The 24,014-nt window shown below is 41.8% G+C and overlaps 1 protein-coding gene and 1 pseudogene across 6 annotated transcripts; one reads left to right on the top strand and one right to left on the bottom strand.

Annotated features, from left to right (window-relative positions):
• Positions 1–5,005: 5,005 nt before the first annotated feature.
• On the bottom strand, positions 5,006–6,451 carry LOC134732947 (galactosylgalactosylxylosylprotein 3-beta-glucuronosyltransferase 3-like; annotated as a pseudogene).
• Positions 6,452–8,952: 2,501 nt separating this feature from the next.
• TRIM59 (tripartite motif containing 59) lies at positions 8,953–23,629 on the top strand. 6 transcript variants are annotated; one of them, XM_063620388.1, is made up of 3 exons: positions 8,953–9,093; positions 9,994–10,063; positions 19,947–23,629. In XM_063620388.1, the coding sequence occupies exon 3, from the start codon at positions 19,950–19,952 to the stop codon at positions 21,159–21,161; it is 1,212 nt and encodes a 403-aa protein (XP_063476458.1). In that variant the 5' UTR covers positions 8,953–9,093; positions 9,994–10,063; positions 19,947–19,949; the 3' UTR covers positions 21,162–23,629. The 6 variants fall into 6 exon arrangements, with proteins under 6 accessions (XP_063476458.1, XP_063476454.1, XP_063476453.1 ...); XM_063620384.1 differs by having other exon boundaries at positions 9,994–10,067; XM_063620383.1 differs by having other exon boundaries at positions 8,959–9,186.
• Positions 23,630–24,014: the final 385 nt, after the last annotated feature.

The following is a 24,014-nucleotide window of genomic DNA, read 5'->3' as shown; positions in this document are numbered from 1 at the left end:
TGTCCAATATCGAAAGAACTTTAAAAGGCAGTCCACTACTGGTAAGATACTTCTTGACTTTAGGGACAAAGCATCAATGGAACCAAACCAGAAAAAGGGTTCTCCTTGTCCAGGCCTGTTGTACACCAAGACTGGCAGCTGGTGTTTATCTTTTCTCTTCAAGGCTTGGGGATTAGTGGCTTTCTAGAAAATCGCAGTCCTGATAGCATTTGCATAAAACACTAGAGTTAGCCTATACTTTCTTGCCTTAAATCCTGGTGCTCACTTCTCTACCTTACTAATACATGTCCTTTGTGCCTTTTTTTTTTCCATAATAGGGCACTTTCATCTGTATTAAAAACCCGATCAGGCAGATATCATTTCCCCTCAATGACTTTTTTTTTTTTCGTATTTTTGAGATGGAGTCTCATCATGTTGCCCAGGTTGGTCTCAAATTCCCAGACTCAAGTTATTCTCCTGCCTCAGCTTCCCAAAGTGCTGGGATCACAGGAGCGACCTACGGTCACTGGCTTTAATGATTTTCTTAATGGCATCTGGGAATTCATCTGCTGCCTCTTGGTCAGCAGAAGCTGCTTCTCCGGTTATCCTGACATTTTAAAAGCCAAATCTCTTTCTAAAATCATCAAACCTTCCATTGCTGGTGTTACATTTTCCAGCTTTAGATCCTTTAACCTTCCTTTCGCTTTAAGTTGTCATATTGTGACTTTGCTTCTTCTTGAATCATATTAGAGTCTATAGGTATGCCTTTCTTATAGCAATCCTATACCTATGTAAAAGCTGCATTCTCAATATGAGATAAAGTATTTTGCAAAAAGTGCAAGGTTTTTGTGCCTGCTGGCATAGCTATAGTGACACCTTCATAAATTTCCTTTTTTTTTTTTTTTTGAGACGAAGTCTCACTCTGTCGCCAGGCTGGAGTGCAGTGGCATGATCTCGGCTCACTTGCAACCTCTGCCTCCTGAGTTTAAGCGATTCTCCTGCCTCAGCCTCCCGAGTAGCTTGGACTACAGGTGCGCACCACCATGCCCAGCTAATTTTTGTATATTTAGTACAAAAAATGGGGTTTCACCATGTTGGCCAGGATGGTCTCGATCTCTTGACCTCGTGATCTGCCTGCCTTGGCGTTCCCAAAGTGCTGGGATTACAGGCGTGAGCCACCGCGTCCGGCCTCCTTTTCTTCTATAGTGGCCTTTATGCTGGATTTATTTAACTTGAAATGGTGGGCAATCTCAGCTGCAGACTTCACTCTATGGTACATATCAAGCAATTCAACCTGTTCTTGTAACGTCATGACTTTTCTCTGCTTCTCGAGAGCACTTCCAGCATCATTACTGACACTCTATGGGTCCCATGGTGTTATTCAAGGTTTACAGTATTGCACTAAACACAATGAAAAATACATGAGAACCGCGAGAGATCACTTTTTACCACAATAAGCGATTTACTAGGGAGATGAACTGCTCATGGGGAGAAGATTAAGGTCACACAGTGTTTTAAGCAGATACATCATGAGCTCACTGCAATAGCAACAGAAGGGGCTATGAAATTACTACAGTAGGACGGTATGTGCTATAGTTCATTTTATGCAGTTATGATTTAACATTGCATCTTTATGTTTCTTTACACTTCTCTCAACTTTGAATGGTGCTATGTACAGTCTGTGTGTATAAGTTTTGGTAAATTTTAACTTTTTATAAAAGGTTTGTGTATATTTTATGGTAGTAAATGATAAACTAGCATCTACCTATATTTTATGCATTCATGACATACCTTTTTTTTTGATATTTCTAGGCCACACGGTTCATCTGTGAGTTTTTTTCAAATTGTCCAAATCTCCATGATATTTTCTAATATATTTATTTTTAAAAATCCACCCATAAGTGGGCCCTCACAGTTCAAACCTGTGTTCTTCAAGGGTTAACAGTGTAAGTAATCATCCACATGAACTATTTCAAGTCCTTAGCGCACACATATATTTGGGATTTGCCATTCTGAACATACAGAGTGACATGTATATACTGTAAGAGGGTTTTTGTAACTAGAAAAGTCCTAGTGTTTCTCCTTTAAAAGACAACAAGGCAGTGTCTCAGTAGAGGATTTAAATTACGGAGGTGTTTTATTCTCTCAAATCTTGAAAACTTCAAAGATACATGTTTCTTGGCTTTTCAGCTATAATGCCAACCAGCATTAGGAAGACATTACCCAATCCCAGACTTGTCTTGCTGCCCCAAATCCAACCATTCTGAATTACAGGAGACAGAGATTATCATCTGAAAAGGTGAGATAGCACAGACATGATGAATGGGGGCCTAATTGTGAGGTGGGCAGCCGGTGTGATTTGTATCTATTCTGGAAATCCCTCTATGGATCTCAGAACAGGTGAAGATCATCCAGGTACAGCTCCAACTTCTGGTCATCAGTCACCAGAAATCTCGGAAACTCAGTGGCATACAGCCTGGGCTGCTTGTCCCAGTTGGAGGTACACTTTAATCTGCAGTTTATCTGATATTGTCATTTAACTAGATCTGTATGTTAGCTCACTTAGATAAGCAACTTCAGTACAGGAGCTGTATTCTTTGCCTCTGTAATGCTGTGTATTTTAGAAGGCAACTAACAGATATTGGTTTGAAGAAATGGACTAGAGAATCACACAAGGCTGTATCAAAATAAAAATTCTATGAATCATTTATCAGAAAAAATTCTTGAAATTCAAAATGTTTGGATCATTTTTAAAAAATAGATGCATGCATAACCATTACAAAATAGTCTAGAAAATTGGATATTAAGTGCCTACATAAAGAGATCCCCAAATTTACTTAAGGTTACAGCCACCCATAAAACTGAGTACTTAAAAAAGCTGGTGGCAAAAAAGTTAGTGGCATTTGAAATAAAAAAGACTCTATGATAATAAAGAAAAGGAAAACTAGTTACAAGGTAAACTGCTACAGGACAGACACATCTTTGGAGTCTTCCAAGGTGCATTCAGAGATATAGCTGAAAAGGGCTGTGTGAAAACAAAGTCTGTTTATGTTCTAGTTTTTAAAATTGTGTAGTTTATATATTTTTAGGTAGTAATATGCAAACGAACTCAAGCTCAGCTGAAAGCAACACCAACATGGTTGATAGGTTTCTCTCCTCTAAAAATGAGGTTCTACATTGCCTCCAAAATCCCCCCAAACTCCAGGTCTCTGAGTCTATAAACTCCACTGCGTCATATAGCTGTGTGCTTTTTTCCAGATAAAATGACCTTCTGTGAACTGTCAGATAGATTCTCCTAGCTCATTATCACAGATTGATTGCCACTATAATTATGGTGCCAGCTGCTGCTGTTTTTTTGTTTTCTTTGCACTCCAGGCTCCAGATGAGAGCTGTGCATTTTCTGTGAAGTCCTAGAAATGAAACACAGGAGCTTTCTAACTTCAGAAAATCACGTTCTCTTTATTAGAATTCTGCTGAGGCTGGCCGGGCGCGGTGGCTCACGCCTGTAATCCCAGCACTTTGGGAGGCCGAGGCGGGTGGATCACGAGGTCAGGAGATAGAGACCGTCCTGGCTAACACAGTGAAACCCCGTCTCTACTAAAAATACAAAAAATTAGCCAGGCGAGGTGGCGGGCACCTGTAGTCCCAGCTACTCGGGAGGCTGAGGCAGGAGACTTCCGTGAACCCCGGGGGGCGGAGCCTGCAGTGAGCCGAGATCGCACTATTGCACTCCAGCCTGGGCGACAGCAAGACTCTGTCTCAAAAAAAAAAAAAAAAAAAAGAATTCTGCTGACGCTAATGTGATGGGAGACAGGAGTGGAGTATTTAAACTCTATAGCTATTAATACCCCTAATCAAAGTGTTTTAGCTTGCCTATAGGGCACTTCTCTGTTACTGATGCCTCCTGTTTTAGCAACTGAGACAGAAGATGCCTAGAAGCAAAAAGTCTGACCTGAGCACCAAAAGGTTGTCATAATTAAAAAAAAAAATTCTTTGTAGAGATGGGGTCTCACCATGTTGCCCATGGCTGGTCTCAAACTCCTGAACTCAACTGATCCGCCTGCCTCTGTTTCCCAAAGTGCTGGGATTACAGGCATAAGCCACCGCACTTGGCCTGGTTGTCATAAAATTAATGTTATATTGCCTCCTCTTCTACACCTGGTAATAACTGCAAATGTTTATCATCTTTTATCTCTTTCCAATATTCTATCAAAAGATTACTGGAAGTAAGGCCGGGTGCGGTGGCTCAAGCCTATAAACCCAGCACTTTGGGAGGCCAAGGTGGGTGGATCACTTGAGGTTAGGAGTTCAAGACCAGTCTGGCCAACATGGTGAAACCCCATCTCTACTAAAAATACAAAAATTAGTTGGACATAGTGGTACATGCCTGTAATCCCAGCTACTTGGGAAGCTGAGGCAGGAGAATCGCTTGAACCTGGGAGGTGGAAGTTGTAGTGAGCCGAGATCGCGCCACTGCACTCCAGCCTGGGCGACAGAGCAAGACTCTAGCTTCAAAAAAAAAAAAAAAAAGAGAGAGAGAGACCCCCACGCAGCTCAACTCAACTGTCCTCTTCCCCACCTGTTTTTTGGGTGGCTGAGCAACTTACCACCTGAGTTTTAGGCTTATGGATTTGAAGCATGTACTCCTGCATTTGAGTATTAGTTCTCTTGTCCCACCTTCCCAGAAAAACATTATCTTTTGTAGAGTATGTTAATCACAGTCCACAAAACCAAGTATGCCAAGTTGTCTGCCACCACTGAGGCCACCATTGTTTTTGTAGGCTCCTGTGGTTCTCCACACCATCCCAGCCTCCTCAACCCCCAAGTTATTGCTGGGCTACAGAAATCTTGAATCTTTGGCAGGGTTGGGAACCCATGGGCCTCTAAAGCAGACTCCCTGGAGGCACCAATATAACCCTTCCCTTTTGGTGTCATAGTTTTCCCCCACTAGGACCTGAGTCATCTCTATTTTGGGGCAAACAATTCTTTCTGCTTCTCTCAAGCATTTGGCCTCTTCCTTCAAATATTTTTTTTTTCTTCAGGTTGAGATTCTTTATTCTGGAGGTAGGAAGGGGGTCAGCATGCTCAGGTGGGGAGGGTCCAGCCCAGTTCCTCCAGCCCCCCAGTGCATGTCCAGCCCCAATAAGTTACCCAGTTACTCAGCTGCCCTCCCTCCTGGGTCCATCTGTCCTTCTGTTCCACCCTAGACAGGGCCAACCTGGCTCAATACAAGGGCTGCTTGTCCCCAGCCTGTGGGCAGTGCCATATGGCAGGCTGGGGGAGAGGTGAAGCAGCAGGACCATACCCTGGGCCTGGAGGGGCAGAGGGGCCACTTCTGGCTTCAAGGGGTCAGGACTTGGAAAACCACATCCTGGGCAGGCCTGGGGCCCAGTCCCACAAGGTCTATGACAGAAAAGAGGTGGTAGTTGGGTTGGGGCCACCATCACACCTCAATTGCTGGGTCTGAGCCCCAGCCCTGCCGTTGTCGCTGCTCCTCCTGCTTCATCTTGGGCTTCTCTGTTCATGTATGCGACATCAGTACCCGAGTGCAGTTGGCAGCCTGTGGCTCCAGGTCCTTGGGATCCACAAGGTGGCTTAGAAGACTGCTCTCCAGGTGGCTCCGGGGAGCAGTGGAACCAAACTGGGCATTGGGCTTAGCTAATAGCAAGGGCAGGGCCACAGCAAATCCGGCCATATCCACAGGGAAGGGCCTGTTGGGCTCCCATACTTTGTGGAAGCCCACTACCCGGCCATCCTGTACCTGAGGGCCCTCAAATCGCAGGCCACCCACCAGCCCCACAGGCCACACTGAGACACCACAGGTCCAGCGCATCTCCTCAAACAGCTCCCGGCTGTAGGTGTTGTCATTGTCAGCCAAGTACACGACTCCTTGGGTCCCTGGTGGTGGTGGGTCCTTCTCCCCACCCACAGCACCCCCTCTGCCCCGGAGCCAGTCCGGGGCCTTGTTCCGCCGCTTGACACCACGGGGATGAACCCAGCCAGGCTTGCCGTCCCGAAGCTGCTGGGCTTTGGGCAAGAGGACCACCAGGTGTGTGAAGAGGAGGCCAGAGACAGCCAGCAGCCCTGAGACCAGCGGGGTGGGACCCTCAGCATCCTCCACCAGCAGCCAATGCAGCCGGGGCACCAGGCTCAGTGTCTGGGACAGCCGTACCAGCTCTGCCTTCTGTACCAGCCTGGCATAGGTGGGGGTAACAACATAGATAGTAGGCAGGGCCTCAGGTTCAGGGGGCTGGGCAGGGGCAGGGGGTGGCCGTCGGAGTTCCGCTTGCAGCTGGGAAATCCTCAGATCCTTCTGCTGTAGCTGCTTGGCTGCTGCCCGCAGGGGAGGAAGGCAGTCACATGGCTGGCCAGCACGTAGAGGAGGCCGGCGATCGACACCAGGAAGTAGGCGAGAAACACGTTCTTCAGCTTCAACTTCATGGCCGCGCCGCCGCCCGCGACCGAGCAGGCGGGATCTCTCAAATACTATTTTTCTCCATGGGCTCAGGCTTTTTGGGAAACAACAGCCAGTAAGTCTAGTGTGAGGTTCTTCTGTTTTCTTGCTACATACATAACTGTTTTGGGGTAAGAAAGCACAGAGGGGAAAACAGGTGAAAAAAATTATAGCTCAAAAACATTTTCAGCCATATTAATTCAATTCCAGAAGCAATTACACTTTTTTTAAAAGACAATAATTTAATAGAAATATAGTGCATTTACTGCTATGGATAGATAATTCATAATATGTTGGGTTTTTTTGTTCGTTTTTGAGACAGGGTCTCACTCAGCTGCCCAGGCTGGAGTGCAGTGGTGTGATCATAACTCACTGTGGCCCTGATTTCCTGGGCTCAAGCAATCTTCCTGCCTCAGTCTCCCAAGTAGCTGGGACTACAGGTGTGAGCCACCACTCCGGCTAATTATTTTATTTTTTGTAGAGATGGGTTCTCACTTTGTGGTCCAGACTGCTCTCAAATTCCCGAGCTCAAGCAGTTCTTCCACTTTGGCCTCCCAAAGTGCTGGAATTACACACATGAGCCACTAGGCCTGTCCCACATGTTGTTTTGACAGGAAGTTACAAAGATGTCTATCAGGATGACTCCAATGTTTAATAGAAAATGTACATAAAGTCAAAACGAATATTTACCACCATGAAACAGTAGCTACCACTACAATTCACACTTCATAAGCAACCTTTCTAGGAGCTGAATTGGTGAAGCTGAGATGGACTAAGGCCTAATATTGCCTTACTTTCTGCTTTATATCTTTAATATTTTCTGTAATTTACTGAATAAAAATCTAGGACCTGGATGTACTGCAATGTGCAGTATATAGAGCCCATAGCTTTTTTTTTTTTTTTCTGGAATGCAGTGGTGCCATTTTGGCTCACTGCAACCTCCGCCTCCCGGGTTCAAGCGATTCTCCTGCCCCAGCCTCCCGACTAGCTGGGATTACAGGTGCCTGTCACCACGCCCAGCTAATTTTTGTATTTTTAGTAGAGACGGGGTTTCACCATGTTGGCCAGGCTGGTCTCGAACTCCTGACCACAGGTGATCCACCTGCCTTGGCCTCCCGAAAGTGCTGGGATTACAGGCCTGAGCCACTGCACCCGGCCTAGAGCCCACATCTTTATTTAGCACATTAGTAAACAAAATGACCTAAGTATAGTTATTTGAAGTTAAATAATTTAAACTTAAAGCTGTTGGAACTTTATTCTGAGCCTTGAGAGGAATGTGGCTACAGCCTGAGTCAAGCAGCAGGCATCTGCAACGTCTGCCTTTTGTTTCTATAAATAATTAAAATAGGAGGACCAAACCATACCGGAGATACAACCCCCTGAGATCACTACCCCTCCTCATGGAGTAACAAAGTACCCTTTCTTGGAATGTAGCCATCTGTAACCTACCAAATAGCTGTAAGTATGCACTGGTCTCTTAACGGGAAATGAAATCCTGTTAAAATTTGTCTCTGGCCACCTAAGTGAAACCTTAACTTCTTCACTTTGGAATGCTGACCCCATTTGGAGCTGGTGTCTCCTGGGTGGCTACCCTCAAGCCTTACGCTGGAATAAACTCTATCCTTAATCATATTTCCAGAACCTCACTATTTAAGGTTGACAGGAGAGGGAAGCGGTGATGTCTTGAGATAAAGCTGAATAAAGTTTCTCAAGAAAAAAAGGGAAAGGGACCTCTGAGCTGTACGTTGTTTTCTAACTCTAGGGAGTTAGAGATGAAGTAGGAACTTGAAGTTGGAAGTGTTGAGTTGGACAGCCCTCATCTCTAGGCAATACTTTCATAAAGTGGAAAAATGGGAGAAGAGGACGAAGGCTAGGGAGAGACGCAGGGATCCACCCAACCCAGTTCCGGGTTTCCCACTCGCTCTCGGAGTTGAATACAAAGAGCGCTCCAAAACCCAGTGCTCCGGTGGGTCAGGTCTCCGGAATGCGTAAACAAAAGCAAACAGCTGAGCGGCGAAGGGCGCAGGCAACAGGTGTGGGTGTGCCCTGAGGATGCGTGGCGACTTCCGGGAGCAGCGGGTCTGTGAGGCAACGTTGGAAGACACTGCGCTCCACAGCCTAGCAGCAGGCCCCGCCCCGTGTGGCTCCAAGTGAAAGATAATTCCTCAGAAGCCGTCGGCCGCCGACGCTTCGCCTTGTCCCGCGCCAGGCCCCGCCTCTCCCCCAGACCACCGGTGCCATCCGGATTCCCCAGGCGGGACCCCAGCTCACGAAGCCCACTGGCCGAAGCCCCCCACAGGATAGAGAGCCTCTACTGCGAGGCCAAGCTTCCGAGAGGTGGCCTGTGCCTAGCACGCAGGCGCGGAAAGCTGAGCGCCAGCCTTGAACTGACCCCAGCCACCTGCTTCGGGCCGCGCCGTCTGCCGTTTATTTTCGAACGAGCCCAGCAATAGTTCCCATTGGCCAATGCCTTGCAGTTGAACGTTGCCTGCAGACTGCGCCTGCGCCGCGAGGCTCCGCGAGGCCCCGCCCGGTCTGGGCACCTGAAGCCCTTCGGGGCGGAGGAGGGCGGGGACTCGGGGCGGCTCTCAGCATCCGCCTGGAGTCCGTGGCGCTGTGTTTCGGCGCTGTGGAGTTGCCTGGTCCGCCTCCTCCCCCCGGTGAGTCTAAGGACCTTTACGGATGCGAGAAGGTGGTTCTGAGTCTTTTTTCTTTTCCTGTAGCACAGGCTGGTGTGCCCAGTGTGTTTGGCGGTGAGTCCTGGGGGCGTGACGATGGAGGGAGTGGCTTGGGACCTGCACTCATTCCCTCTTGTCCCACACTGGAGTTTGGGAAGCCACTTTCCCGTCCCTCCACTGTGGAGCTGCGTTCCTGTGAGGGAGGAGGCCCTCTGTGGTGGCGAGGGTGAGCTGAGCGGACGCCACCGAGTCGGTCAGCCCCGCGGGGTTGGGGACGGGCGGGTGCCGAGGCGGAGGCGCGTTAGGAGGGAGGCCTGGGAGAGAGGAGCTTTGAGAAGGGGAAGGGAAGAGTACTGCCATTTTGAGCCCCTTTGTGGGGGGTGCTCGCAGGACTTAATTGAGGTAGGTGCAGTTACCCATTTTACAGATGTGAAGCCTCACTTTTGAGAGGTATTTGGTAATACTGACCCAGGTCCCACAGCATTGACATGGCAGAACAGAGAGATGAGCAAACTATACTAAATCAGTTATAATTTAGAGCTGGCAAAGTATTTTACTCCCGTGGATGCTTTTGTCTTGTAGTTAATTTTAAGCACTCTAAAATGACCGTGAATGTTTTTTCTGCCATCACCAGAGAGCTCATAAGCTACTTGACGTTGTGAAAAGAGGTCCTTTGTGGCAGTCTGTTTGGTCAGTTAGGATTTTCAAGGAACAAGTCATACCTCTACTGCAGCTCCAGCAGCTGTGTTGGTGTTTGTGACTTTTCTGAAAACACAGTGAAGCATCGTGAAGATAAACATCAAAGACAGTGAACTAACAACCATTTTTATGACATGAGACAATAAATTGAAAACATTAAAGATAACATTATTTTAATTTTAGAATAAGAATAAAAGATTCTGGAGGAGTTGGAGAAGAGTGTATTCAGTCCCCAAACCACGAGATTGACGAAGTAGGTAAGTTCTGGGAAATTAAATATGAAAAACAATTAAGTTTTTACAGAGTGTATGATTTTAAACTATAAAGTGAAATTTACAAGTCTTTTGAAAAAACATTGTGTTGGTGGTGTATAAAATTCCAACCATCTTATCGAAGGAGCGGAGCATAAAGTGAAAAGTAAACAACTCCCTTCTCTGATCTATACCTTAAAGGTAGTCACTTAACTTTTTTGTACATCCTTCTAGAAATTTTACAAGAATGTGTACATCTCAAAACACATGCAAAGTTGTTATTTTATACATACAGATCTGCAGAACTACACAAAACTGCAAATTAAGTTACCTGGATACTTTTTCACTGTGCGTTCATATATTGGTCTTTTTAAATGAGTAAGTGGCTATTTAATCTGGCAAGGTGAAATTTTGATTTTAGGTAATGTTAGTTTTGACATTGCCTTTCACCAAACACGTTGATGAATATTTCCCACCAGATATATTTTTACTTTGAAAAGTATAACAAAAGCAATTAAAGCCTTAATTTCTCAAGTCAATTCCTGGTTAAATTGAATTAATAGTCTTTTTTTGTTTTGTTTTTAGTTTTTATTTTTATTTTTTAGTTTAGGGAAACAGGTTGATATCAAAATGAAAGAAAATAGTACAGATGGACAAAGAGAGTTAAAATCAGCTCACCATAGGATTTTTTAATTTGAAAAAGTTAAGGTGATCTCTCATTATTTTTGTGTATTTATATGTGACAGAATTATTTTTAAAAATCTTTTTTCTCAGACTTTCTGCAACAATGTTAAAAAAACATATATGTATATAAATGGTGCAGTTGTAATTATTAAGTCTTGAATTGCATGAAATGTATTTCTTCTTTATCAGTTAGCGCCACAAAGATGTGAGCCCCAATTTGGGTGGTGGCACCACTTGAATTTTCCCATACTTAAAGCTGACTCGCTAGAAGTCTTGGGGCAAGTCATCGAATTCTATAACGTAGTAAATGTATTTTCCTTTCAGAAGTTGTGAAATGTAATTAACATTTTACAACTGTTGATGTTTAGAGTTGAAAGGCAGGAAAGCATTAGTGAATTAAAACTTAAAAACTGGTTTACACAGGAGAATGTGTAATGATATTTTTGGTGCTATTTAATCGTCTATTATACTGTCTATTACCTAATATGCCAGTTAGACATCAGCGAGGCTCCCTAGTGAATTGGCCCTCTGGAGAAAGACTTAATACAAAGTTTGGAAATTCAGAAATGTATTTGTTTTGACACTTAAACACACAAGACATTAGTGAAATAATTTGTAAGTAGAGTGATTTAGCCTCAGGTTTCTTTCTGAGAAGATTCATTTTTTCATATTCATATTTCTCAGTTACTTTTAAAAGAGAAGCAGGAAATCTTGAACTACTGGTTTCTACATGAGCTTAGTACTCACTAGAGGAAAATACATTGTACATGTATTATTTTACTTTTTTGCTTTTTAAAAACATACAGTAGTATAAATTGATTCAAATTCATTTAGCAAAAGAAAGACTGGATAATAGGCAAGACACTTGAAAAATTTTTAAAGTTTTTTTTTTATTGTGTAAAATATACTAAACATAAAATTTACCATTTTAATTTTTTTAAGTATGCAGTTTGGTGGTATTAAATACATTCAAATTGTTTTGTAATTATCACCATCAACTATCTCCGTAACTTTTTCATCTTCCCAAACTGAAACTGTGTACCCATTAAACCAGCAGTCCTCAACCTTTTTGGCACCAGGGACCGGTCTTGTGGAAGACAATTTTTCCATGGACGGGTGGGGGTGGGTGGTGCATGGTTTTGGGATAAAACTGTTCTGCCGCACATCATCAGGCATTAGTTAGATTCTCACAATGAGCCACAACATAGATCCCTCGTGTGTGCAGTTCACAGTAGGGTTCACGCTCTTATGAGAATCTAATGCTGACACTGATCTGGCAGGAGGCAGAGCTCAGGTGGGCTGGCCTGCTGCCATGGTGGGGGTGCAGGGTGGGTAGGAAGGGTTGGGGACCCCTGCATTAAACGATAACTCTACATCTTCCCTGCTCTCAAGCCCTGGCAACTACCATTCTACTTTCTGTCTTTGAGGACTGCTTATTGGTTTTGATATTGTATATATTATATGCTTTTTTCACGTATAATGTGAATGTAAATTTTTTTCCATTGAACTAATTGACTGAATTATATTAATAGATTTTTCGTTATTGAATTAACTTTGTATTTCTGGAAAGAACCTTATTTAGTCATAGTACAGTGTTTTTTTTAATGTACTCCTGTATTTGTTTTTGCTAACATTGTATTCAGAATTTTACATCAGTGTCCATTTTTGAAATTAGTCCATTTTTAGTTTGTATTGTCTCAGGTTTTGGAATCATGTTACACTGTCTTCAAAACATTTAGCAAACTTTTCATATTTGTATTCTGGAACAGTTGAGTAGGACCTAATCCACACTCAAGGGAGAGGAGATTTCAAGAGTATCGAGGAAGTGTAGGTCATTGGGGGCCATTTTAGAGGCTGCCTATCACAGATAGCTAATGGCTTGTTTATTTACTTAAAGAACCAACTCTTAGACTTGTCATGGTGGCTCACAGCTGTAATCCTGGCACTTTGGGAGGCTGACAGGGGGAGGATCTCTTGAGGCTAGGAGTTTGAGACCAGCCTGGGCAATATAGTGAGACCCTATCTCTACAAAGCATAAAAACATTAGGCATGTGTGTTAACACGCACCTATCAGCTACTTGGGAGGCTGAACTGGAAGGATTGTTTGAGCCTGGGAAGTTGAGGCTGCAGTGAGCCATGGTCACACCACTGCATTCCAGCCCTGGTGACAGAGCAAGACTCAGTCTCAAAAACTGGGTTTATCAGTTCTAGCAATTTTTTTTTTTTTTTTGAGACACTGTCTTGCTCTGTCACCCAGACTGGAGTGTAATGGCATGATTTCAGCTCACTGCGACCTCCGCCTCCCAGGTTTAAGCGATTCTCCTGCCTCAGCCTCCCGAGTAGCTGGGATTATAGGTGCCTGTCACCCTGCCCAGCTAATTTTTGTATTTTTAGTAGAGACGGGGTTTTGTCATGTTGGCCAGGCTGGTCTCGAACTCCTGACTTCAGGTGGTCTGCCTGCCTCGGCCTCCCAAAGTACTGGGATTACAGGTGTGAGCCACAGTGCCCAGCCAGTTCTAGCAATTTAAGTTTTCTAGTTCATTATCATCTTCCATTTATCTTTATTCTTTTTTTTTTTTTTTTTTTTGAGACAAAGTGTGGCTCTGTAGTCTAGGCTGGAATGCAGTGGAACGACCATGGCTTATGGCTCACTGCAGCCTGGACCTCCCAGGCTCAAGCAATCCTCCCTCCTCAGCCTCCTGAGTAGCTGGGACTAATAGGTATGCGCCACCATACTTGGCTAAGTTTTTTTATATTTTGTAGAGATGGGGTTTCACTGTGTTGCCAGGGCTGGTCTCAAATTGCTGGGCTCAAGTGATCCTTCCACCTTGGCCTTCCACGGTGCTGGGATTACAGGTATGAGCCATCATGCCAGGCCAATTTTTATTCTTTTTTTTCCACTTTTCCTTTTTTTTTCCTCTTTTTTTAAGTTGAGTTATTTTATATTCCTTTTGGTTTGGTAAGTAAAGTGTATGGTGTCAGCTCTGCCCATGTAATTTTTTTTTTAGCTCTGTAGATTTTACTGAAGAGTATTTCTGTTGTTTCACATGAATAAATTATGTCTTGGCTGTGTACAGAATTCTCAGCTCATATCCCTTTCCTTCTAGACTTTGTGGACATTGCTACATTGTGGTCTAGCATTCCTTGTTGCTGGTGATGTTCTGGTTATTTCCTGCTGTGTAACAAACATCTGAAAGCTTGGCTGGCCAGATATTCAAGATGTCTTTTTCACTCATGTGTCTGGCAGCTCCTTGCCCTTCTATTTGGCCTGTCTCTTCAGCAAAGTAGCCTGGACTTCTTACATAGCAGTTTGTGGCTCCGAGGCCGCAACCTGCCAAACTAGTTAAGGGCTATACCTAGAACTCACCACATCACTTATACTGTATCCTGTTGGTCAGAGCAATCACATGGCCCACACATATTCTAATAGGGGGAGAATAGATTTCATCTCTTCATGCGCAGGGAGTAGCAGCAAAGTCACATTACAGGACAGCTCATGTGGGAGATAATTATTGTGGCCATTCCAATTTTGGAAATTCCAGTCTCCCAGAGGAGAATTCTGAGACCTTTGGTTTTGTTTTCCTTTTTTCATCCTTCTTTTCTGTGTGGATACTTGTAGGATTATCCTTATTTCCTTAAAATTGTATTATATTTTTAATTGCTTAATAGTTAAAAGTGAAACCATGTTTTATAGCTGTATGAAGGAAACCAATATATTTTACCCCAAAATATATTTCCTTGATATGTTTCAAAATGGCTATTCAGAAGGGCTGGAAATGCAAACATAGCTGCAAAGCTGTCTTGGGGAGATTTGCATCGGTAGAGAATCTGCCCTGATGCAGCCAGGCTTTCTCTGAAGTCTGCCCCCTTGTCTGGATCTAGGAAAGGTTAACTGAGAGTCTGAGGTCTCCAAAGGTCTGAAAGAAACATTTTCTGTCTATTCTCTCTGAGGACTGCTCCCAGTGAGGTTTCACCTACGTAATAAGTCCACTGTTGCTAGCCAGGGTCCTTTTCTCACATAACCTTTTCTTTTTTTTAAAAAAAAAAAAAAAAGTGAAACCATGACTTATAATGAAAAACAGATTCTTGCCCTCTAGAAGCAGTCACTTTTATCTGCTTTAACATTTCTTTTGGTATTTTCTTTTATATTTCTAGATATTTATTTTTTGTGGGTTATTTTTTAAGTATGTATTGACTTTCTCATAAGGAAAAATTAAGATTTAGTTCTTAAACTGTTTCCTTTCCTTATTTTCCCCCTCAATATAATTTTGTTACTCTTTGGTAAAATCAGTATTTGATATTTACAATATTATGACTGTTACAGTGACAGCTGAGCCATATACTATATTATTAATATTTCCTCTCTTTTCATGATTCTATCACGTTTTTTCCCTAAATTTAGTTACCTCTCAATATGTTTCATATACATGAAGCATTTCTGTCAGTTCCATTTATTTACTTAAAGATCTGTCTTCTGCATGCCTGAAATCACGGCACTTTGGGAGGTCGAGGCGGGCAGATCATGAGGTCAGGAGATTGAGACCATCCTGGCTATCATGGTGAAACCCCATCTCTACTAAAAATACAAAAAAATTAGCTGGGCGTGGTGGTGAGCGCCTGTAGTCCTAGCTGCTGGGAAAGCTGAGGCAGGAGAATGGCATGAACCCAAGAGGCAGAGCTTGCAGTGAGCGGAGATAGTGCCACTGCACTCCAGCCTGGGCGACAGAGCGAGACTCTGTTTCAAAAAAAAAAAAGATCTGTCTTTTGGATCTTTCTTCCTCTTCTAGAGTGACTCTTCCCTAGGCTTTCACAGTTGTCCTGGACTTTATTTCACCATTATGCTGGTGAACATTCTTGCTTTTCTTTTCTCCCTGCAGTAGCTTCTTTAGAAAGAGTGGAAGAAGGTTGTTCATTTTTGAGATCTTGTATTGTCCAACTGTCTTTATATAAAAATGGATTTTTTTTTTCTAGGTATAGAATTTTAATTTCCATTTCAGAAGCCATTTTTTTTCCCTGAGAATATCAAAGGCATTACTCCATTGTCTTATTATTTCCAGTGTTATTGATGTTTTTACTGTTTGGAAACCTACATACAGCATAGCTAAATCCAAGATGTTCATCCTAGAAAATATACATAGGTTAATTTTTTGTTCTTTTTCTTCCTTTCAGAAGCCTAGACTGGTTGTGGAAAATTTCTGCTGCATAAAATTTCATACTGGTTTCTGAAAGAACTAGCCTGTAAGCATGGTAGCCACCTGTATCTTTTTTTTTTCTAAAAAAAAAAAAAAAAAAGACAGGGTCTTGCTCTGTTGCCTAGGCTGGAGTGCAGTGGAATAGTCGTGGCTCACTGCAGCCTCAACTTCTTGGGCTCAAGTGAAGTGATCCTCCTGCCTCAGCTTCCCGCGTAGCTGGGATTATAGGTGTGTATCACTGTGCCCAACTAATGTTTAATTTTTCATAGAGATGGGGTCTCATGGTGTTGCCCAGCTTGGTCTTGAACTGGCTTCAAGTGATCTTCCCACCTCGGCCTCCCAAAGTGTTGGAATTACAGGCGTGAGCCACTGCACCTGGCCCACCTATATAGTTTACTTCTCAGGCAGCAACCAGAGTCAGAAAGTTCCTGACCTTATGAAGTTATTTTTCAGTTCTAGTTTCTCTTGAATTTGTTGCCTAAAATTAGTTTTTAATCAATAAATCAGTGAGAAAAGGGTAGTCTGAGAATAGATTTTGACTTCTGTGAACTTCAAGTTATCCACAAATTTTTGTCTAAAAAGTATTATTAAAAATTTTACATATGATAGCAGTAACTTTGAGACCAACCATGATTTTTGCTTCCTTTTTTTTTTTTTTCCCTTTTTTTGAGACAGAGTCTTGCTCTGTTACCCAGGCTGGAGTGCAGTTGCGCCATCTCATCCCTCAGCTTCCTGAGTAGCTGGGATTATAGGGATTACAGGTGTGCGCCACCATGCCTGGCTAATTTTTGCATTTTTTGTAGATACAGGGTTTCACCATGTTGGCCAGGCTGGTCTCAAACTACTTGCCTCAAGTGATCCACCTGCTTTGGCCTGCTTCCATTTTATGTAAGCTTAGGATATGCTTTACAATGTTGTGAATATTCTCATTCTAAAGAAGGTTGAGCTTTTGGGCCCCTAAATGCATTCTCAGAGCTGTTCCCTCGTTTTTTGCAAGCACAGAATAGGGGTTTGGAGAGAAAAGTTAGATTCTATTTTAGGACTAGTTTTGCTACTTAAACAATTGAATAGCTCCAGTAATATTAAATCTAGATTAAATGTATGTCCACTGCCCAAATTTTATTTCCTACAAAGTGTTATTCTGTTTATTCCTTCAATGTGAATTCTGACATCACTGAAATACTCTGAAAAACACCTTTGTTTTTCTTGGGTGGTTTCTGTATGACTTCATAGCTTTCTGTAGGTGTAGGGTAAAGTTGTAAAGTCTTGCCAACATGCACTCACTTGAATTTATCTGCAGTGAATGTCATCTTCTTTACTGTTGCTCAATTACTTTAGATTACTGGAGTGCTTTACAGTTCAAGCGTAGTCTCTGTGTGACACACTTTGGCTCATTCGGGATCTGAATATTGTCATTCTGAATGGAGTGTTTTCTTTTTTCTTTTTTTTTTTTTGAGACAGAGTCTCACTCTGTTGCCCAGGCTGGTGTGCAGTGGCGTGAACTCGGCTCACTGCAAGCTCTGCCTCCCGGGTTCACGCCATTCTCCTGCCTCAGCCTCCCAAGTGGCTGGGACTACAGGTGCCCGCCACCACGTCTGGCTAATTTTTTTTGTATTTTTAGTAGAGATGGGGTTTCACCATGTTAGCCAGGATGGTCTCAATCTCCTGACCTCATGATCCACCCCTGTCGGCCTCCCAAAGTGTGGAGATTACGGGCGTGAGCCCCTGCGCCCGGCCTGAATGGAGTATTTTCTCATAGATATTCCTTTTACACCTTTTCCTAAGTAGAGATTTTGCTATTAAAAGACAAAAACCAAAAAACCCCAAAACAAAAATCTGTATTAACACAGGTCTCTGAAAAGGCATTTGTTCATTGAACCAATAACAAGTGAATGCCTGCTGTGTTAAAATTTGTGCCTAATTGCAGGAACATAACCATTTAGACACAATTCCTGCCCTTATAGGAGGCCTACATTCTAATGTATACAGAAAAGTTACAAAATTCTTTTAAATAAAATCTTGTTAAAGTGCTATGAAGTAAAAATGCAGTGTTTAATGAGAATAACAGGGGACCTAATCTGGGGAAAAGGCAGCCTCAAGTTGAGCCTTGAAGGAAGAGTAAGAGTTTGACAGATCATAAAGATAAGGAGCCAAGTTTGCATTTTATTAAAAATGCAGTTAGTTACTTTTAGTTGCTGTTTTCACAGATTTTTAATCTTAAAAGTTAGTTTTATAGCATGTGATTTGGTAACCTTTATATTTTACGTGAATGGCACTTGGGTGTTTATTTTTTTTTGAGATGGAGTTTTGCTCTTGTTGCCCAGATGAGTGTGATGGTGTAATCTTGGCTCACTGCAACCTCCGCCTCCTGAGTTAAAGCAATTCTCCTGTCTCAGCCTCCCAAGTAGCTGGGACCACACTGGGCTAATTTTGTATTTTTAGTAGAGACGGAGTTTCTCCATGTTGGTCAGGCTGGTCTCAAACTCCCGACTTCAGGTGATCCACCCACCTCAGCCTCCCAAAGTGCTGGGATTACAGGCGTGAGCCACTGCGCCTGGCCATGGCACTTGGGTTTTTAAGTTTTGCCTAAGGTACTTTCAACAGTGGTGTAACTTGATTTTTCTCTATCAAGGGGTAAGCTAGTCTTTAGAATTGTGGCTTATGCATTGAGGGCAGGTATAAAGGAAAACAGTAGGAGGTGGTAGGTTGCAAAATGGTCAGGCTTCTGTTACTGGAAATATCAATAGTAGCTTGCCAAGAGGTCAAGTTACTTGTGTCAGAGATGGTCTCTGAACAATTGCTGCATTTCTTTTTCTGTCTCAGAGAAATACTGATCCAGAGACTTTTTCATGAAGGAAAGATGACTAATGGTCTCCTTTTTGTTCTTTACCATTTAGTGCTCTAGTTTTTCACTTAAAAATTAAGGCAATAATTCACAGTTACCATAGTCAACTCTTATCTTTCAAACTGATTTTTATTATGAGGATTAATTCAAAATTTTTCTGCCTTCTAAATCTCCAAGTTAAAATTATTGCCTTAGAAAATTATACTATGCTGATCCTGGGGTTTAAGCATTCTTGTATTCTAATTTGAGAAGCTAAAAAATTTATGGTAGTAACATTTACTGTGGAGAAATTTGATAACTTGCTTTAGAAACCATTATTGAGCCAACTGGGACATGTTTCCTCCTTTTGTATTAAAGAATATACTTTTGCTAGGCCTAACTTGTTATAATAGAAATAGTCTTGTCTACTCATTATATGTGCTTGGTTTTGATTTTATCATCTTAAATGTTAAAACGTTGGACAAAATAGTTGTAATCACTAAGTAGACTTTAACAGAACACTTTGAATTTTAGTCTTTATTATGTAGTGTATTAGTCTGTTTTCATACTGCTGATAAAGACATACCTGAGACTGGGTAATTTATAAGGAAAAAGAGGTTTAATGGACTCACCGTTCCAGGTGGCTGGGGAGACCTCACAATCATGGCAGAAGGTTAAAGGCACGTCTCACATGGCAGCAGACAAGAAAAGAGAATGAGTCAAGCGAAAGGGGTTTCCTCTTACAAAACCATCAGATCTCGTGATACCACAAGAACAGTATGGGGGAACTGTCCCCATGACTAAAGTTATCTACCGCCAAGTCCCTCCCACAATGTGTGGGAATTATGGGAGCTACAGTTCAAGATGAGATTTGGGTGGAGACACAGCCAAACCATATCACATAGCAACAAATTTAAATAACTTAAATTTGAAGCATTTTACTACAAATTAATGATAATTGCCTTGGGATGATTTTGGTCCCTAAGGAATAAACTCTTAATTGTGATCAATTATTCACTGTATATACTAGGAATTGAATTACTCAGAAAGCTTCATTTTAAAAATACCTTGTTCTCTTTTAAATGACAAGCAGTATGGTAACAATTTGGAGGTTAATGCCTAGAATGTTAAATAATATGTACAGGTGTCTCTATGTAAACTTAAAATACATTTTTCTCTTGACAGGAAATGCACAATTTTGAGGAAGAGTTAACTTGTCCCATATGTTACAGTATTTTTGAAGATCCTCGTGTACTGCCATGCTCTCATACATTTTGTAGAAATTGTTTGGAAAACATTCTTCAGGCATCTGGTAACTTTTATATATGGAGACCTTTACGAATTCCACTCAAGTGCCCTAATTGCAGAAGTATTATTGAAATTGCTCCAACTGGCATTGAATCTTTACCTGTTAATTTTGCACTAAGAGCTATTATTGAAAAGTACCAGCAAGAAGACCATCCAGATATTGTCACCTGCCCTGAACATTACAGGCAACCATTAAATGTTTACTGTCTATTAGACAAAAAATTAGTTTGTGGTCATTGCCTTACCATAGGTCAACATCATGGTCATCCTATAGATGACCTTCAAAGTGCCTATTTGAAAGAAAAGGACACTCCTCAAAAACTGCTTGAACAGTTGACTGACACACACTGGACAGATCTTACCTGTCTTATTGAAAAGCTGGAAGAACAAAAATCTCATTCTGAGAAAATGATCCAAGGCGATAAGGAAGTTGTTCTCCAGTATTTTAAGGAGCTTAATGATATATTAGAACAGAAAAAAAAAAGTTTCCTAACGGCTCTCTGTGATGTTGGTAATCTAATTAATCAAGAATATACTCCACAAATTGAAAGAATGAGGAAAATAAGAGAGCAGCAGCTTGAATTAATGACACTGACAACATCTTTACAAGAAGAGTCTCCACTTACATTTCTTGAAAAAGTTGATGATGTACGCCAGCATGTACAGATCTTGAAACAAAGACCACTTCCTGAGGTTCAACCTGTTGAAATTTATCCTCGAGTAAGCAAAATATTGAAAGAAGAATGGAGCAGAACAGAAATTGGACAAATTAAGAACGTTCTCATTCCCAAAATGAAAATTTCTCCAAAAAGGATGCCATGTTCCTGGCCTGATAAGGATGAAAAGGAAATTGAATTTTTAAAAATTTTAAACATTGTTGTAGTTACATTGATTTCAGTGATACTGATGTCGATACTCTTTTTCAACCAACACATCATAACCTTTTTAAATGAAATCACTTTAATATGGTTTTCTGAAGCCTCTCTATCTGTTTACCAAAGTTTATCTAACAGTCTGCATGAGGTAAAGAATACACTGTGTCACATTTTCTATTTGTTGAAGGAATTCGTATGGAAAATAGTTTCCCATTGAAAACGTCAACCTGAATTGTTTAAATGGGCTTATTCTGTACATTGCTAAATGAAAAATGGGGTGGCATGGATAAATAGCAAACTAAGCTTTATTAGCGCTGCAACTAATATAAACATGTTTATATTTGTTACTTCTTTTGGTTAGCAATGATATGTCAAAGTTAGAAATATCTGAAATACTAAAATCTTTGGGAAACAGAATCTAGTAACAATTTGAAAATTAATACACCATCCCATTTTTATTGGCTTTATGAAGGTTGACATAATGTTGCTGTGACATTTAAACATTCTTGTACCAATATTGTCTTTTATCATTATTATATACTGCAGTTAATTGGCTTTACAGTTCTTTATATATATATATAACAAAATCCTGAAAGTACATATACCTTTATTTTGATGTGGCTTGAAGCTTTTGAATGGATGAATAAGGATGATAGAAAGGTTTCAAAATCAAGCAACAAAGTCTTAAAGTGATAAGGCATGGCTTAAAGATCTTTTGATCAAACATACCTGTGTTTTAGATAGATTTAAGAGCCCTAAATGTTTATCACCATTCACTCCAAATAAAGCTATTGCTTTTGGATAACTGTTAGAGAACAGTGGCTTTTTAAAAGAAATTTTTGAGACTGGGTCTCACCTTGTTGCCCAGGCTGGAGTATAGTTGTCTAGTCATGACTCACTGCAGTTTCGACCACCCAGGCTCAATTGATCCTCCCGCCTCTGCCTCTGGAGTAGCTGGGACAAGGCACACACCCCCATGCCTGGCTAATTAAAAAATTTTTTGTAGAAACGAGGTTTTGCCATATTGCCTAGGTTGGTTTCAAACTTATGGGCTCAAGAGATCTGCCCACCTTGCCTCCCAAAGTGCTGGGATTACAGATGTTAGCCACACTGTGCCTGGGGGCCAGCATTTTCTAATACTTGTCGTATTCTATAGTTTGTGTAAATTTAAGATTGTATGTTTTTTCTGCTCGTCAGTCAAATCAGTTCTTGGATTAAAAACTCATTTTTACTAGAACAGAATCATGTTGGTAACTTGGTCTGCAACAGGTTTTGATGGCATCATGTGGACTTTATTCATCTTAACTCATTTAAATTTTCTACCACATTCCCTTAATTAAGCTAATGCAAAAGTACCAACAACTTAATCTTTTTTTTTTTTTTTTTGAGATGGAGTCTTGCTCTGTCGCCCTCGCTGGAGTGCAGTGGCGTGATCTCGGCTCGTTGCAAGCTCTGCCTTCCAGGTTCACACCATTCTCCTGCCTCAGCCTCCCGAGTAGCTGGGACTGCAGGCATCCGCCACCACACCCAGCTAATTTTCTGTATTTTTAGTAGAAACGGGGTTTCACTGTGTTAGCCAGGATGGTCTCGATCTCCTGACCTCATGATCCACCTGCGTCAGCCTCCCAAAGTGCTGGGATTACAGGCGTGAGCCACCACGCCTGGCCCAACAACTTAATCTATTAGCTTTGCTTAAGAGGACCTATTAAATCAAAGCCCTTTAGTTCCCTTTAAGAGGGACTGGAGTTATGATGCATGTGTTACGACTCTTGGCCCACCGTCCATGCAACCCTAAGTGCAGGTTGATGGTGCTTTCCAGAAATCCCAAAGGGGCTGCTCTTGGATCACCGAAGAAGAGCTAGTTCAGAAAGACATTCTGGGTCAGATTAGACTATGCTCCTGGCCCTACAAATTGCACATAAACTATCATAAATAAATACAGCTTTTTCAGGGAACTAGTTCTAAAACTCTTATCTGCTGAGAATAAGTCTTAACACTAAGATGACTATTATATCAATTTATTATTAGAATCAGACTTACACCTAGCACAATTAACTATTGTGTGGGCAAAGAACATTTAAAGGGCATAGTAGAGCTAAGGAGAAACACATACTCAGCTATTTAGAGATAAAAATGTTAAGTTGCACTGATTACTTAAAATACTAGTCACACCATAAAAGTGCCCTGTAGTTTCAAAAACACAAGCAATGAAATGTTTATTAGCCATTGTTAAGCTACTTAATCTCATTTCTGTGATGTGAATATTTTTAACCCCCACTTTTTGTAGATGAGGGAACCGACAAGTGACTTGCCCAAGGCCATAGAGCTGTGAGAAAACCCACGCATTCTCTTTTCAGAGTTCATGCTATCACTCAACTTTAAAGTAGGCCAAGATTAATGTTGGTAAGGGTTTGTAATCTGTAAGAAAATAGCTAAAAACGTAAGTATATACGTCATTTTAGATGACATTATTTTGTATCTTGCTAGTTTTTAGGAAAACTTTTCATTTTGTTAAGTATGCATGAATATAGTTGAATATATGAGTAACTGGTTCTTATGCTGCTGTTTTGTATTTTTACCAGCAGGAAGATTGCAAAAGTTAACGTATATAAATCTTGAAATATTTCTAAGTAAGTTTTATGTATAACAAAATATGTATTTTAATAAACTCCTTTTGATATTTTATTTGCACTGTCTTAATGAGACTTCCAAACTCAGGAGTGGCAGCTATGAGAGTTGAGTTTCACATGGGTTCTAGGTACTTCTAATTCTTTGAGACTTAGTACTGCAGGCTGGGCACGGTGGCTCATGCCTGTAGTCTAGCATTTTGGGAGGCTGAGGCAGGCAGATCACTTGAGGCCAGGAGTTTGAGACCAGCTTGGCCAACATGGCAAAACCCCACGTCTACCAAAAACTGGGCACTGTGGTGTGCACCTGTAGTCCCAGCTACTCATGTGGCTGAGGCACTTGAATCACTTGAACCCGTGAGGCGGGGTTGCAGTGAGCCAAGATCTTGCCACAGCACTCCACCCTGGGTGATGGAGTGAAACTCTCAAAAAAAAAAAAAAAA

This window comes from Symphalangus syndactylus, chromosome 17 (assembly GCF_028878055.3).
Source record: "Symphalangus syndactylus isolate Jambi chromosome 17, NHGRI_mSymSyn1-v2.1_pri, whole genome shotgun sequence".
Lineage (NCBI taxonomy): Eukaryota > Metazoa > Chordata > Mammalia > Primates > Hylobatidae > Symphalangus > Symphalangus syndactylus.
This window is presented reverse-complemented; position numbering and strand designations above follow the sequence as displayed.

Coding starts and splice junctions, on each gene's coding strand:
- TRIM59 (XM_063620383.1), top strand. CDS start 9,116: ATGCGAGAAGGTGGTTCTGAGTCTTTTTTCTTTTCCTGTAGCACAGGC. Junction 9,187..9,993: donor TGTGCCCAGTGTGTTTGGCG/GTGAGTCCTGGG, acceptor TTTTAATTTTAG/AATAAGAATAAAAGATTCTG. Junction 10,064..19,946: donor CAAACCACGAGATTGACGAA/GTAGGTAAGTTC, acceptor TTCTCTTGACAG/GAAATGCACAATTTTGAGGA.